Raw genomic sequence first — 17,112 nt, 5'->3', positions numbered from 1 at the left:
AAGAATGCTAGTGTTGGCAGGGTCCACATCACAATTAGTAGAGCACGTTTGTTCAGCTATTGAACTTGTGGACTAAAAGAAAAAATCTTGTGAACTAAATTTTACTGTACTTGCAAAGTTCTGAATTTTTTTGTTCGATTTGGACTAAAATTGTGACTGATTTGTGCTTCATTTCTTATTGTTGTTCATTTAAAAGTTGTTGCAGATTTCTGTTTGATTTTTTTGCTTTAATTTCTTGAGCACTTTAGTATGTAACTGTGTTTAACTTTCCTGTGTCACTGTGTTTGGTTTTAAAGTTAATTTAGCTATGTGTATGTTACATGTATCTCATTTCCTCATCAAGTCGGTATGATTATTATTATAATTATTTAAAATTTAATTCATAATGATTATACTCCTTTATGATTATTTTTGTTTATGGCAATCTCACGTCAAGATCTGAAGAATGGAGCTTTTGTTTTAACCTACAGTAGCCATTGGCTTCCAAGCTGGTTACCACGGTGACCATATTAAAGATATTAAATACTGTATACACACATTACATGTACTTTAAGATAAATATGATTACATGTAGTATTATTATAATAATGATATAGACATGCTTACTTTACTGAAAAGATAAGTAATATTGCACTATTCAAAAATTAAAATTGAGTTATTTAATTGTTTAGAGTAAGTAAGAGGTGCTGTTTGTATTAATTTTTAAAGGAATTATAAGGTAATTGTTTTAGGCTGATAGAAACTGAGCCCCAGATTTTTGATACTGAGAACTGAAATGTTGATTGACCATATCTAGTTGTTGTACACACTGTACTTATCCTGGTAGAAGTTACCAGTTAGCGTTAATATTGTAAATTACAGTTACTGTAATGGCTTTCATGAATCAGTCCAGGAGACCTAAAAGATTATTTATTGAGAATTTTAAATGGCATTGCAATGAAAATATACAGTACATATGTTTGAAAAATTCTGTTATTAGGTTCATCCTGACAACCCAGAGTGGACGTGTTTTGAGCAGGATGCAAGTTTAGACATCAAGTCTTTTTTTGGTTTTGAAGCAACTGTTGAGAAGGTGGCCATTAAACTTTATCTTCAAAACATCAAAAAGGTGATAACTTTAAAGTACAGGATTGTGTATTGTTAGAGCATCTTTTTTATATGGGTGCCAGCTGGTGACTAGATAAAACATTTTGGTCAACAGATGGCAAATTGTGGTTGCCAAATATTTTCGCCTTTCTTTTTGCCTGAAAAATTCATGTTTTGCACATTTTTATGGATACCAGAAAGCAACGACCACAGGATCTTGTGTATGTGTCAAGCATTTATGTTTTCAGCTTTCATTTTAATTAGCTACCTTTTGGAGAGAAAATGTATCTGATCTCAAATACAAAATAATATAGAAATCCATTTACCCCTCACTTAGTTGAAAATTTCAAAACCTTTCTTTTCTTCCACAACAGCCATGGAAACACAAGTCACGATCTGTCGCACGCAAGCTGCCATGTTGTTTGCACCAGGCTACAACCGTGCTACATCCCTTGCAACAATTCCTTGAACGTCTTTACTGAGTCATTTTCTTTCTTAAGTAATATTTTAAGGAACCTGGTGGCTTGCAACGTTAGCCACGTTAGTCACCTTTTTTTTCCCCTAATTTCACTCTATTGTTATCACTTCTATCTCACTATAATTATATTCTCTGAATTTTTACTTCATTTACCTTTTTGCCTGATGAAGACCACGGTTCTAGTAGTCGAAAGCTTGCAATTTTTGATATTTTTAGCCAGAGAACATCCATTCAAGTTTTTATCATGACTCATCCTGGCTGTGTTCCTTCAAGTTTTTCATTATGGAAGTAGTTAACGGGAAAACTAAGACACCTGCTGGCAAACGGCTCTGAGCTTTATTGTCAAACAGTTTCTCTGGACGTAAATGTTAGCAATAGCAATGCAAATAAATGTAGCAGTGCCATAGTACCTCAGTCACCCACTGGTGACCAGTTGTGGGATTCTTGACTCCAGTAATCAATTTTTAGGTGCATTGGCAACCAGGGAGGTGCAATTTCAGACCCTGATCTGGCAGTTCTGCCAAGCGTTGTTCTGTTCAATCTTTTACTAGGCTTTTGAATAATAAACCTATTGTAAGCAATGGGAAATGGGATTGGGTAGCTGTTCTGTAATACAAAAGTGTTACATCCCCTAAACTGCAGACACCCTTAAAAGTACAGTTCATTGTTTGCTTAGGCCTTGTTTGTACAGATTCAGCATGTCATATGAGCGGGATAAAAATTTGATGATTATTTAACCCACTTACTCCTGAAACACCAGTTTGCTGTTTTTTCAAATTTGTTTGAATAAATTGCAGGGTCAGAATCAATTTGGTGGAATTTTCTTATCATGTGAATTAAGTTCAGCATCTGTAATATTCCCTAATGTCTGTTTGGTTATTCACTGTGTTGTTTTGGCAGGGTAAAGAAGTAATTCAGTACTACATTGATGAGCTCACAAGGGAGGGGATAACATACATTGCACCATTTGAGAATTCTTCAGGTCGACCAAGAACAAAGAGTGCATCAGAAAGTTTGGCCAATGGTGCTGATCAAAAAGATTCTGATGGTGTTGATGCCCTTACAATTGCAAGCTCTGCTGTGGAAGCTGCTGCTTCACTCCCACTGGCTTCCAGATCAGGTCAGCCTCTGTTTTGTTCATATTTTTACGGTTGATGTCACAGGCCAAGGGACCATATATTATTTGATATCCCCTACCTACCCGTGCATGTAGTTTTAGTTTTGTGAAGTGTTGGGAGCAGAATTGCTACAGTAGTGTGAGCACTCAATTTGATTAAAACTGACTCTGGTTCAATCTTGGAAGTGAAATATACCGGTATGTATGCGTGGAGTCCATGAGGTTTTGCAACTCTACTTTTCTCCTTCAAAACGTCCATTGCATGATTGTTATTCTATTACTTGATTTATAGAAGGTTGTTTAAAGACCAAAGGTAATCACATTTCCCTATTTGTATAGTACTACATCTAGTTGTGTTTTTTCTGTAAGTTAATTAATTCCCTTTAATAAAAAATGGTTTTGACTTTTTTCATGAAATGCAAATGGTTTGATTACCTAGTTTAGCTGGCTGAAAGCTACAGCACAGTCTGCTTGACCTCAGTGTTTGCTGTTCTGTGCAATTTCAATTATTTCTGTGCAAGAACTACCGGTATTTTTGAAGAGTGCCGTATTTTCGTCTCCTCTGTACTGGGTCAGTAAAATAAGTAATGACAAAATTTATTTTGCAAAATAAATGTATGTATTCCAAACCAACCAACAACTTATATTATTGTTACAGTAATTAGTTAATTAATTATGGTTAGAAAAGGAAGATTTAGAGTTAGTTTCATTATTTAGGGCATGTTCTTCTGTTCAAGAGACTTTTTGGTTGTGTGACTGACATTTGTGACCTCTCACAGGAAAATGTACACTAACGACTTTCCATGTATGACCGGAATAAAGGAGCCTGTGAGGGTGCCGTGTGAAAAACTTGTTTCCCAGAAAGTCGTTAGTGTACGTTTTCCCGTGAGAGGTCACAATTTTTGGGGTTTAAGGGGTTACCGAAAAACTATGGTACTTAGGAATAACGACATTTCAAGATGTCCTTTCTTTAATCCAATTTTTTTTTGCATCTTGAATAAACTTATTGTCATGGTCATTGTCATTGTAAGTTGATCCTAGTGGACTTTTAACCTGGGTGACGTTTTTTGGAGAGACCTTTGTTGTATCTCCTGTACCTACAGGTGGTGTATAGTAAGGATTAAAAACCGTTTGAAACTGTGGATTTTTCTTGTTATTTTGTATGTTGTCTATTGGAATGGTTCAGAAAGGTAACTGTAATCAACATCTTCTTTTTCAGATTATAAGCTTGATGATGAATATATCCATAAATTTCTGGGAAAGCTAAGTCCCAAAGAAGAAAACAAACTTATCCAGGTAAAGCATGAAGCAATTTTCATTGAACTTCAAGCCCTCTGTTCTTTTGAAAATCATCCTTGTCTCTCTGACAAATAAAAACATGTTCCTGGGCTAGCCCTTTTACGCTTAAAGGAGTGCAGTATACTTGACATTGTGACATCACTTAGCGGGTGGGCTTAAAACGATCATTGAAATAATAATATTAATTGTTCACCGAAGTAGAGGTGAATAGTACTTGCTATTCACCTCTGAGCTGGGCAATCAATGCGTGGAAAGCAATACAGTCAACTCCATTAATGCGGACACCCTCTGGACCATGGTTTAGTGTTTGTAATAGCGAGAGACCATAATTGGGGCTTGTACAGTGTAAGAAAAAATTTCTTGATACATGAGAGGATTAACATTCATTTTTTGCATAATATTGTCTCATGACCACTTGCAGTGCAGTTTTCTCTGGTAACTTTATTTACAGACAAAACAAATCGTAACAGAACAGAGCTTGGATCTCCTCCATTCCATTCACTACAACAGTTTCTGAACAGTTCGCAGTACAGTAAACACCTGTAACAGTCCAAATTCAAACTATTGCCTGGCTCCCTGGTTTTGCTAGCCCCTAGGCTATTTCAGGGGGCCAGCTCCATTCCTAAAAGGAAGGAAAAGCATATAAGAACCTAGAATTTAGGAACCTGTTAGGCTAAACTTTCATTTTAGACCTCCTTTAATATGTACATAAGAACCAAGTTAGCCAAAAAAATTAAACAGGTTCTTATTTTAGAAAATTACCTTCAGTTGAAATTTCAGGTATCTGGAACAAATTTTAAACTGTACAGATCTTGTTCAAAACTTATTTTTCATGGTTATGATTGAAATGTAAACTAAGGTATCAGCTTCCTCATCAGAGGAAATCAGTCATACTGTTTATGTATCATAGAGTACAATGTAGATATCTTTTGTGGAAATAAGAACCAATTTAAGAACTTAGCCTATAAACTGCTGTAAATACCATTTTTATAAGAACCTATTTAGCCTAACTTGGAAGAATCTAGCTTCTTATTTGTGGGTGTTTACTTTACCACAAAAAGAATGGTACGGTACTGGAAAATCCACCTTGCTATGTACAACAGCAATTGGAACATTCACTTTCATGACATCGGCATTCCTTGTTCTTTTAACAATCCTATTCCTTGTCCTTACAAGGGAAGGAAGAAGGACTACCTGGCGAGGGGAAGAGGAAACAAGTCTGAAAGAACCCTGGGAATGTGGTTGAAAACGCAAATCAAGCCAAAGTGAAAAAAGTGTAGAGAAAAAGAGGAGGGAATATATTATAAAGTTATAATTCTGCCTAAATGTTGAAAGGTGCTTGCCGAAGTCCATTATAACGAGAGTTGAAACAGTGAAATTTTGTTGTTGGGGCAGAGAAGGTGTCCGTAAGTTCATAATGATGGGAGTTGTTTCAATCAACCCTCTATAAATTTTGCTGGGGATTTAGCAGCTCTCCATATTACTATAGCTTGGTCGTCTGTCATAGCAAGGTGTCCCCGCAAGGCAAGAGTTGACTGTATTCACTTGTGTACCAGTATAGCACAACAGTCTTTTCTTTGGTGGCCTGAGATACTCTGGATTAGACTAGATTTTTTTTTGAAGGTCTTGTATAATGATTTTTCCAAAAATTCAAATACCAGACCTGTACCATTGGCAGAAAAAAATAATAGTATTGTTTTAATTAAAAAATAAAAAAAAAAACTATGAGCAGGAGTATTATCATCCTAAAGCTTATTTTAAACCCTGTATAGTTAAAATTCTGATTGCATCCACACAAGACTTTTTCTTCAGTCTGTTTTTGCCTCACATTCACATGAAAACGGCGTTTTCAGTCACTAAAAACAAAGGTTTTTAAAAATGCTCTCCAGAGTGTCGAGTTTTTAGAACAATCTGAGGTTTATGGTATTCGTATGGACGGGTAAAAACGGAGGATTTTTAATACAGGCTTGTGATACCATAGAGGGTGGAAGGTAGAGTAAGTGGAGGTCAGTGTTTTTGAATCATTTTCATGTATTCATGTGGATGGCCATATTGAAACGTCTACATGTAGACATGCCGTAGATTTTTTCATATACAGAGAAAAAATTTCTGTTTTCAAAAATACCTGGATACATGTTGAGCAGGCATCAGTTACTCTTGGCAGCTCACTGTTGGGCTGTCTCATAAAATTTTGTTTTATGAGAAGGACTACCAATATCTGATGAAATTTGTTGTGAAAACAAATGCTGGAAATAGCTGGACTGTTTTTTGCTCACTGTTTGTTTTTGATTAATTAATGCCTGTGTGAGTCAAGTCTTTTAGTCACTTGGTGTTTAATTAGCTTGATGGTTCATTTTCTTTACTGCATTCAAAGGTAATGAGGCTGCAAAAACTTGAGTAACTGCAATGAAAATATTATAGTTTTTATTCTCTCCATTGTTTTTTTCTAGTTGCGCAAAAAACTGAGTTCTACACATCAGGGCAAGGTGCTTACTTTTTCACTTTCTATTAGCAATGTTGTATGTATTATTATTCTAGTTGCAGAATTTGCAAATGCCATGTGGAGGATTGCTTATTGCCATAATACGCTTTGTTGTGTTGTAAACATTTATATTGGAATTATTTAAGCATTAATTTAATAGTGAAAAGAAGTCACTTTCTCTCTTACAGAATTATTTTAAAGAAATAAATTAAACATCGGGGGTAGTTTTTGTGTAATTTGGACTTTCTATTAGGGATACACTGCTGAAGCAGACAGCAGATGTTTTTTTTTTTGAAAACACTTGGTAGAAAGCACCTGTAAATAGTTATCAAGAGATTACACCTATATTGGGCTTTTTGGCTGTTAACATTATTTTTCTTGTCTTAAGACCTGCACATGGGTAATAAGGATGCAAAAGGATCCTCCTGGTCTTTTGATAAAGATTTCATTTCAGTTCTGTGGTAAAAATTTAATACTGTAACAGTGTAGACATTTGCATTATTTCTCAAGCAGGCAGATGTCAGCCAAAAACTTTACCTCCTTTTTTGAATGCTGAAAGTGCAGGACAGGTTGAGGACAAAACAAGGAGTACCACTCCATGGAGTACCCCCATGGATTACCCCTAAAAGTACGGAGGGTCTAATTTGCAGGTCACAGGTCGCGGGTTGCAGGTCATTGTTTCACCAATACAGAAAGTATCCTAAACATTCTTAAAAGCTAACGGCCTAATTAGGCCTAAACAAAAGTTTTTAGGCCTAAGGTTAGCTTTTATGAATGTTTAGGATACATTCTGTATTGGTGAAACAATGACCTGCAACCCGCGACCTGCGAACTGTGACCTGCAAATTAGACCCGCCACTAAAAGTTGATGAGAAGTAAAAAGAAAATCAAGTTGAAGTTCCAAGCAAAGGCTGCCCTATTCATGAAGTAAAATTTTCAATCATTATAAGACCTTTGTCTGATGCTTAACAAAGCACATTAATTTTACCCTACTATTCTGGGTAGTGGCGAGTGGATAATCTATTTTCAAAATGGTGGCCAGCTGCTATAAGACCTGCACCAGTGGTCTATGGAAGCTTGAACTCATTGAAGGTACGGGTGTATGTACAGTTTAAACGCATTTTTGACTATGGGTACTCCATGTTTTGTCCTCAACCTAAAGGGCAAGGTTACTGCTGTTCATAACGTTTTTTGAAAAACATCTTTGCAATGTTTACCATGACAGTCTAGGAGATGGTTTTGTTTTTATTCAGTTTGCATTTCATAACAATTCTCTACAATGTATGGTTACAAAGATAGTATTATCTTGTTCTAAATAGATGTAAATAAAGCTGTATTCCAAGAGGAATAATGAATGCAGAATGAATGCCAAATTTGTTTGCCTTCCCTTTATAGATGCCAAATGATGCTCATCTTTTGCGATTTCTTCGGGCTCGTGACTTTCATCTAGACAAGGTATTTCTTTCTTACTGTTAATAGTATTATAATAATAATTATTAATGGTATAGCATCCAATGATTATGGATAAGGCCATAGTAGATCAGCTCTTAGTAAAAGGAATTGTTTTATGGTCACTCACATACATCTACATCAACTTTGTTCATAGCATTTTCTTATTTTTCCAAAGTATTACTTATTCCTTAAGGTTAAGTACCGTAAACACCCGCAGATAAGCTGCACCTTTTTCCCAAAAATCATCACTAGAAATCAGGGGTGCACAAGGCTGCTGCCTAACGGCCACCCGGCCACCTGGGGCACCTTATTTGCGAGTCTGGGTGACCAAATTTCTGAACAAGTAGCCCGAACGGGCGCCTTACTTGATTTATCCTCAATTTCTTGTAAATTTAATCCCAGCTGGAATTAATTAATTCTGGGCTCTTGAATAAATGACTCGGGCTACTAACTTTTAATGTTGGAAGCCCGAAGGGTTCTTGGAAAATTTTCTTAGGCATCAGCCTTGGGTGCAGCTTACATGTATCTGTGGGAACATTTGAAAAAGGCTGCTTCTGGTGTCCAGTTTTTCATCTTCGCATCCAATCTAATGCCTGGTTACTAAGCTACTAACGTTCCACTCACGTTCTTGTTGTAATGCAAAAATATATGGAAAAACTTTGTTAAATGAAGAAATTCCTGTCAACGAATACCAGAAAAGGATCAGTCATGTTTCAAAGTTGGTAGAAATGATGTTCATTACATGTATATTAAAGTGCTACAATTGTGGGTAAGACTTTGAAGTATTTTCCATTTCAACGTTAATGGTGAGTTAAATTTATGAACAGTGGATAAAGAAGACTTCTGAAGACTCGACTTTGGATTTCTTTTGATTTCTTTGGAAAAACTTTTTTTCCAGAATTTGAGCTGCTAAGGGTGCAGCTTATCTGCGGATGTTTACGGTACTTAAATAAAAAAATGTAGGAGAGTGAGGAGCACCACACCTGTGTGATGTACTGTATTCAAAAATATCAAGTGGCATTTGCAGTCTACAGTTAATGATGACTAACAATTTAGGAGCTTGACTGGACGCGTTAGACCAGAAAATAGTTCCGAGGACACATTTTGGAAACTTGTCCTGTTTGTGTTACAGGTGTATGAAATGCTCTGTGAGTCCCTAGCCTGGAGACGACACCACAACATAGACAATATACGGGAAATCTGGAAACCTCCTGAACCCCTGCTTAGCTATTACTGTGGAGGCTGGCATAACACTGACAAAGGTATCAAAGTTAGATTTTTATAGGTCACTATCATGCTGGTATTGTGTTGTCCAACTTGATGAAATGTGACTTTCAGAAAAAATGCAACACGATAAAAGGTCAAGCACAAAAGGTCTCACACCTGAGAAAGTAATTTTTTGTCAAACTGAAGAGGAAATTTCTGCAATTTAATTTTATAACACATACAGTATTGTATTTGAAGTATGCATTTTCCATTGTAATTAATTATTGTTATGTTAGACTGCCTGGAGAAAAACAAAAATGGCAGCTGTAAGAAGAGTAGGGAAATGGGAGAAGTAAAACTTGGTAGTTGAAGCTTTAAAGGAAATGGGTGTTTGCAATCTATTCACACTAAGGTACAGTTACTTGCATTGCAGTGTTAACAAGTGATATCCTCTCCTGCTACCATAGGTCTCTTTTCTTTTACGTTTGCTGCGCTAATGAGTGCATGAAAAGAGACCCCTGCCATTGGGCAAAACTCACTGTGTTGAGCATGTGCAGGAGTTACTTAGCGACCAAATCCTCACATGATACTTCTTGTTGGGTGGACTCACTTAACAACAGCAGAATTACTGTAAAGAAGTGTGTGGGACACAGTAAGCAGTCAAGTCGCAGTCAGCAAACGCACTATGTATCATGGGGCATGCATGTTCAACAAGGTGTTGGATGGCGGTTGGATCAAAGTGAGTTTCAACTCATTATGGAGGTTTCTTTTTCCATACTCCTCAGCCCAACAAACACAAAAAGAAAAGAGACCTCTACTAGCAGGGAACTGATATCCAGAATAAAACCTCCCAAAATTCCTTGCTTCTGTGCTGCTCCTGTTATTAAGGGCCCATATTCACCCAAAAGTCATCGTGTTTCGTTGTTTGTATTTTTAGATGCTATATTGTAAAAATGATGCACCCTAGTTAGACTTTTTCTGTACATGTGTGGGTCTGTTTGCATTACTAGGGTTACATGTAGTATGTCACACTGCAAGTTACATTCTGGTAGTTTATTCTGTTACAATCTAAAACCTGCAGGGCCCATTTTAAAGACATTACTATGCATCCCCTGATTGCTTGTACATTCATGCCTTGAGAAGTTTTAGGTAACGCAAATTATCTGTAAAAAGATGTTTCAGCTAGTAGTCGTACTTGAACTTCCCTTTGACATGCTTTACCAATACTTGTGCTTGTCTAAGGACATTCAGTGTAAACAATTTTTTCACTCTCACTTGAAGAGGAAAACATCCATTGAAACATTCTTTTATCAGTTAATATTCATTTTGCTACTGTTCTCTTTCAGAGGGAAGACCATTGTATATTTTACGTTTGGGATCTATGGATGTCAAGGGGTTGTTAAAAGCCGTTGGTGAGGATGGCTTTCTGAAGCATGTAAGTGACATGGTTTACACCACTCACTGGCCTGTTACCCATTGTGCTCTCACTGTGGGCCTGCAAAATTCCAACTCAGGAGTCAGAACACTTAAAAGCTAATCATAACACTTTCTAGATTGCTTCAGAAAACAATCGAGGCACACACAAGGAACCTTAAACCCACCTTATTAAACAATTAATAATATCACATTTCAAGGCAAAGAAAGTAAAGGAGTTGAGTAGCTGCATGATTTTGCAATCCAGCTTCATAAAGCTGGAAATGCGAAAATGTGACAAAAGGACAAAGTTACTGCAGCAATGTTTAACACGCAGAACATGTCCTTTGTTTATCAGATGCAGTAATATTACAAAAAAACAATAGCACTAGAAAGATTGTAAGGACTTTTGAGAAACCCAGACAGCCCAAGAGTATTCTAATATGTGACATTTGTGATTAAAGAAGGTAGGTTCAGTGGACAAATTGCCATGGAAAGTGAAATAGGAGTTAAATTTTAATATTAACTTTGTATTCTTGTTAACTCAAGTAATTCCTCTCTACTGTTGCTATTACCTTCTGGCATTTCTTTGTGGGATTCAGTTAAGGAGGGAACAGTGTAGTTGAAGTTGGATTGCTTTAGGTGACAAGAATCTGAATTTGAATATTCTTGTACTGAGAGCTCTCTTACCTCATTAACTGTTACAGTAATGACATTTTGCATAGAAATTATTTCTTTCCCACATTTCCAGTTTAATTTATGGACTAACTATCTTCTATCATGCTAGTCCAAAACTTTCTTTTTCAATCAACTAATGACAGTATCCAATAACAATATTTATTTACCAATTCGTTTTAAGGTTGTTTCCATAAATGAGGAAGGACTTAAAATGACAGAGGAATTGACAAAAAAGACGGGTCATCCCATAAGGTAAGCATCAATGCTTTATTTCGTTTATCCTCATCCCTTTTCTACTTCACAATACATACATATAGCTTTCCTCTTTATTTGGTGCTATTTCTATAAAAATAAGTTCCATTCATACCCATTCACACCTCCCCTTTAACACTTGAATGGTCTAAGGTTTGTCCTGCTATTCCCACCGCTACTGAGAACTTTGTTTGCAGATTGTGATTTAAGTAACTCACGCATTTTCTTTTATTGCAGCTCTTGGACCTGCCTGTGTGATCTGGAGGGATTAAGCATGAGGCATCTATGGAGACCTGGTAAGTCTTCTCCACTGCAGAAGTCGAAAATTCACCGAGAAAGGCGATCCTGAAATCCATAATAAAGCTTTCTCAACATGATCGGTGCAAGAAACCAGACCAAAGGAATTTGAAGCATTTGAATCTATTCGATTCGACTAATCAGTGCAATGCGATTGTTGGGAACTGCCTGGAGGGGCTGGGAACTGCCAACGGTCGCGTTTCACTGATTGGCTAATTCAAATAGACTCAAATGCTTCGAATTCCTTTGGTCTGGTTTCTTGCACCGATCATATTGAGAAAGCTTTATGGCTTTCAGGATCGCCGTTCTCGGTGAATTTTCAAAAGATGAAGCTCAAATTTGGCGAAGGTATGGGGACATCCCTAATTGATTGGATGCTGGTGTTTTTAAGCTGAGAATTTCACTGGTTTGGCATCAGTTCCAGCTTGAAGAAGACGAGGTCATCAGCCAGCGGCTGGGTGCTGCCTACCTTGTCAATTTTCTTGACTCTCTAACCGTCGGTCGAGAACAGATCTCGCAAAATGACGCCTCAAACAACTCGGAACGACCAAAATAACTTAACACTGGACTCAGTTGGCACTTCGTTTGATCTTCCATTGAATTATTTGCTTTTAATCTGCAAATCGCAACCGCCGTAATGTATTGATTCTTCTTCAGATCGATAACGACCAACAGTGAGTGGTCCGCCTGTGCTTTGATCTCGAAATAGGCCAACTGGTTGCCTTTATGGCAGTTCTGTTTTCAACTCTTAAGTAATTAACACTCAGATTATCGAAGTTTTCACCTATGAACTAGCTGGAACTTCCACTAAAGGAAAAAAAAATCAATAACACAGTGAAATGAATAATGAACTTGTGTGTCCTTCTTGAATGTGTTCCCACTTCTTATAGCCATGTTGCATGGCAGGAAAAATGAAATTGTTTTGCATTAGAAAGAACATTTGTTCCCATAGGAAAAAGAATCTATTGTTCCTGCCATGCAAAATGGCTGCCGTGCAAAACCTCTGTTACAAGAGATCAGTCTGAATATTCCAGTGTTCATTATTAGAAGTTCAGTGTGTTGTCATTTTTCAACAGAAAAGAAATTTCTACTTTGAAGTTTCTGTTGTTTTAAGGTAGCCATCTTTTTTTTTCAGGAATCAAAGCCTTGTTGAAAGTGATTGAGGTTGTTGAATCTAATTACCCTGAGACAATGGGCCGACTGCTGATTGTGCGTGCGCCAAGAATATTTGGTGTTCTGTGGACTCTGGTCAGTCCTTTCATTGATGAAAACACGAGAAACAAGTTTCTCATCTATGGTGGGAATGATTATCAGGTATTTTAAATCTCAATTCAATATAAGAATTCAGTTCAAAAAGGTCTGCAGTCTTCATTGTTCTCATCTTCTTTGCGTTTATCACAGACTCACAAAAGGACCAGCGCCTAGTTGGCTCGATAGGTTACCACCGATTTCATTGATACGCGACTCCCGAATCGAAACTCTTGCGAGCATTTGGCGATTCGCTTCCGTCAATCATGCGCTCCTTGTATGGTGTTATAGGCAAGAATAATACATGCATTGTTTTATTTGGTGTCTTATACATTGTACATCGACATTTATCCAAATCAACCTCATCTCAAAACAATCAAAAATGCAAAAATTTGGTTTTATCAACGGAGTTGATAATGTAAATTGGCCACCGTACAGAGTTCTAACTTTTAGAATCTCTGTACGGTGGCCAATTTACATTATCAACTCCGTTGATAAAACCAAATTTTTGTATACTACTTCCCCACCGACGCAGCACCACATTTTCTTTAGAAACTACCCCTTCAATCAAAAATGCACTTTGCAATTATTTTCTGTAACTGTGCTGCTCATCTACCGTTTCCATTTTACGCAATGGGCAAGTTCGTTGTTCGGGTCTCTTTGATGGTCTTGCGTAACGCCCTTCTTCTATCGCCAGCCTATGATTGCTAAGTCGTAGTTTCGTCAACGTGGCTCTGTGCCTTAAGTTGGTGACCTAGTGAAGGTAATCCTCGTATCTGTAGTTATCCATTGTTTTAACTTCTTGGTAGGTACGCATTTTATTCCTTTGATTAAGGGCTTTCCTCGCGTCATTATTTTCCTCGCCGAACCACCTTTCTAACTCGATATCTTTAGGTCTTTGTCTAATTATGCTTACTATTCCTATGTCTAAATCATTTGCTTCTTCCCAGAGATCTCCTAAACCTATGTGATACAAAGAGTTTATAATTTTTTAACTCCAAAGCGCTTTATGACCAATTACGTTTATGTCATTGTAAGCTAATTGAGATAATTTCCTACAGTTATTACTTTCCACTTGTTTTGCTAAACTCAGCCAGAATTTAAAATTCCTGCATTGGGCCTCAATTCGCAGTGGGAATCTGCCTGTTTCAGATCTACATGCATTATTGTTGCAATATTTATTCACTCCCAAAAGCCATTTCAAGAATTTGTGCCGGGTCTTTATCCGGATGGCCGGTGCAGTCAATACCCTAGATTTCACTACAATAAAGGAGTATGGGCGATATTAATGAGTCAAATAGCTTAGGTGTAAGTTTGATGTTCTCACAGAAGTGATATCCCATCTCTTTTCGTAATTTAAACACTGCTTTGAGGCCGAAAATTATCAATTTCTTGCCTTGCAAGAGTGAAATCTCCATAGGCCCTTTAGGGAAACAATGTTAGGCCTAAATACTTGTAAGACTTAACGTTTTCTTACTTATTTACTCCATATCTGAACAAATAGTTGGTTAAAGGTTTACCACTGTTATTAAAGATCATAACTTTTGTTTCTGCTAGGTTTCCGCTAAGTTCGGCCAGTTCACAGAACGACTCTAAGTTGTTGAGGTTTGTTTGCAAGCCTTTCGCGGATCTATCGAAAATCACCAAGTCGTCCGCATACAATAAACAGTTTCTGGGTCTTGCATTTAGCATAATTTCATTTGTTGAGGCCATGTTAAGCATTTTAGGTAAATCACTTAAATAGATGTTAAACAGGGTCGGTGATAACATGCATCCTTTCTTCACACTAGTATGACATGGGAAAGTCCGGGTTATTTTGTTCTCAATTTTAACTGCAGATTTATCATTTGAGTACATGGGCATGAGTACTTCCAGAAAGCGTCCATTTACCCCAAACGTTCTAAGCTTGTCAAATAATTTGGTCCTGGGTATGCAGTCAAAGGCTTTTCTGAAATCAACAAAACTGGAAAAGAGAAAAGTGCCATGTTTTTGTGATTTCGATTTCCCATACTTGTCAATTAACATTTTTAAGATGAAAATATTGTCAACTGTACCGTGCATTTTCCTAAAGCCACCTTGTTACGCTTTTTAAAATTCCCTTTTTTATCACGTAGTCGTACAGTCTATCGTCACTTTAAGAATAGATGTGGAGAATTTACCAAGTGATGATAGTAGAGTGATGATGCCACGTGATCGGTCATCCTTTTTGTATATTGGTACGATCAATCCAAAAACTCCAAAGCAGTGGCTATTTACCTATGCTTAATGTTCGATTGAATAAGGTTATCAAATGTTTCGTTATAATAACGTTCCCGATTTGTAATACTTCGATTAATAGAGCGTTTTAACTCACGTGACCAGCAGCCATATTGGATTACTGAAACAAAAGCAAGTATTTGCATAAAAAAAGTGTTCAATTCCCAGGGCCCGGTTGTTCAAAAGCCGATTAACGCTAATCCCAGATTAAAAATTAACCAAGGAGTTTATTTCTCTACTCCCAAATGCTGTTCAACGCTGATATTCGGCAAAACTTTACATCGCAGGAAGTCAATCTTGAAAAACAAAAATAAGCAAAAGAAACTTCCACCAAAAAGTGGAAAACGTGAAACAAAGTTTACGCTAATCCTGGATTAAGTTAATCGGCTTTCGAACAACCCGGTCCTGCAGAGGATTAATTTGGTACACCATCATGGTGACGTCATGTGAAAACGCTCTATATATTGTCTGTAGAACGTTTTCACATGACGTCACGGCAGCCATGTTGGTGTTCCAAAACAAAGAAATGCGGCCATGTTGGTGTTCCAAACTAATCCTCTGGGAATTGAACTCTATTTTTATGCAAATAGTTTCTTTTGTTTCATCAAATTAGCATTTATTTTAGTCACTTGAGTGAAAACGCTCTATACCTGGAGCTTTGTTTACTCTCAGATAGTACGCGCGCTGTGATTGGCTAAATTAGCGGCCGTATTCTACAATACGGCCCGCTAAATTTGAACTTTCTATAAACCATTCCCTAGCACGTTTTTCGTGTCGTTTCTGGTACATAAACTTGTAAAACTGTTTGAATCTTGCAAGCAACTATTTCAGTTTAGTTTTTCGGATTTTGACGCGGCAGTCTTTGTGGCAGTTGAACCTTCCGCTTGACTTCGATTAGTTTCCTTGCCCGCGCGCCGGATTAACCTCGTTTACGCGGTCCGTACTGTAAGTTACGGACAGTACAGTACGGACCTCAAACTCGGTTAGTAAGAGGTATTTAATTTACTCATCTCATCTCTTATTCTTCAAGTTTACTCTGGCGAGTGGTGTTTTTGCATGCGAGGAAGACATTTGTAAAGAAAATTCGAAAAATCTACGGAAATACCGTACCTCCACGGTTGATTAGCCAACCCGGGGGTCGTTTTATTTTATATCCGCATCCCCCCTAAGGATGGCGGGTTTTTGCAATGGGGGCTTCGGATTTTTTCCTTAAAGAAGCCGACAAAATTTGGATCCCTCGGACATTTTTTTCAAAGGTGCCGACAAAATATCAACCCTTCGTATTTCATTTTTCAAAGGGTGCCGACAGAAAATCGGATCTCATCCATCCTTGAATCGCCAAATGCTTGCGAGAGTTAAGATTCGGGGGTCGCGTATCAATGGAATCGGTGGTAATAAAGCACTGCAGAAGTCAAGGGTATGACTGAGTTGTAGGCGACTATTGAGTTGTTAAACTAGGGTTAGTTGTAGATTTTGCTACAAAAGGCAAAAGTCCCAATTCACAGTGGCCTGCGACTTTTGTCTTTTTTTAGCAGCCTCATTAGGAGATGGAGGCAGAAAACAATACATGCTATTCACATGGGAATAAGTGGCCGGTGATTCTTCAGTTAAGCTGTCCCTCCCTTCCCATTTTTTGAAATAAAAGCCTGGGGTTTTTTTCCAGGCGACCTTGCAAACTACCGGACATGTAGATTGTATATTCCAACCATGTCACGTTCACAGTATTTAATATACTGTCCCAAACATTTGGTTTGAAGAAATTCTTATGGTGAGCATCATTAAATGATTATTAATCAAAATTGCTGCTAGGCAACTTCCGCTCCCTGTTGCCTTATTACTGTTCAAGCA

The 17,112-nt window shown here is 37.4% G+C and overlaps 1 protein-coding gene across 1 annotated transcript in view; it reads left to right on the top strand.

Annotated features, from left to right (window-relative positions):
* Positions 1–17,112, top strand: part of LOC138060210 (SEC14-like protein 1) — a 36,913-nt gene that overhangs the window by 13,036 nt on the left and 6,765 nt on the right. Inside the window, exons 4-13 of the mRNA XM_068905945.1 lie at positions 980–1,108; positions 2,465–2,684; positions 3,901–3,977; positions 6,431–6,466; positions 7,858–7,917; positions 9,047–9,176; positions 10,467–10,555; positions 11,393–11,463; positions 11,701–11,759; positions 12,896–13,074. Of these exons, the coding sequence (XP_068762046.1) occupies positions 980–1,108; positions 2,465–2,684; positions 3,901–3,977; positions 6,431–6,466; positions 7,858–7,917; positions 9,047–9,176; positions 10,467–10,555; positions 11,393–11,463; positions 11,701–11,759; positions 12,896–13,074 (1,050 nt within the window). The remainder of the gene's footprint in view (positions 1–979; positions 1,109–2,464; positions 2,685–3,900; positions 3,978–6,430; positions 6,467–7,857; positions 7,918–9,046; positions 9,177–10,466; positions 10,556–11,392; positions 11,464–11,700; positions 11,760–12,895; positions 13,075–17,112) is intronic.

This window comes from Montipora capricornis, chromosome 8 (assembly GCF_036669925.1).
Source record: "Montipora capricornis isolate CH-2021 chromosome 8, ASM3666992v2, whole genome shotgun sequence".
Taxonomy (NCBI): Eukaryota; Metazoa; Cnidaria; class Anthozoa; order Scleractinia; family Acroporidae; genus Montipora; species Montipora capricornis.
This window is presented reverse-complemented; position numbering and strand designations above follow the sequence as displayed.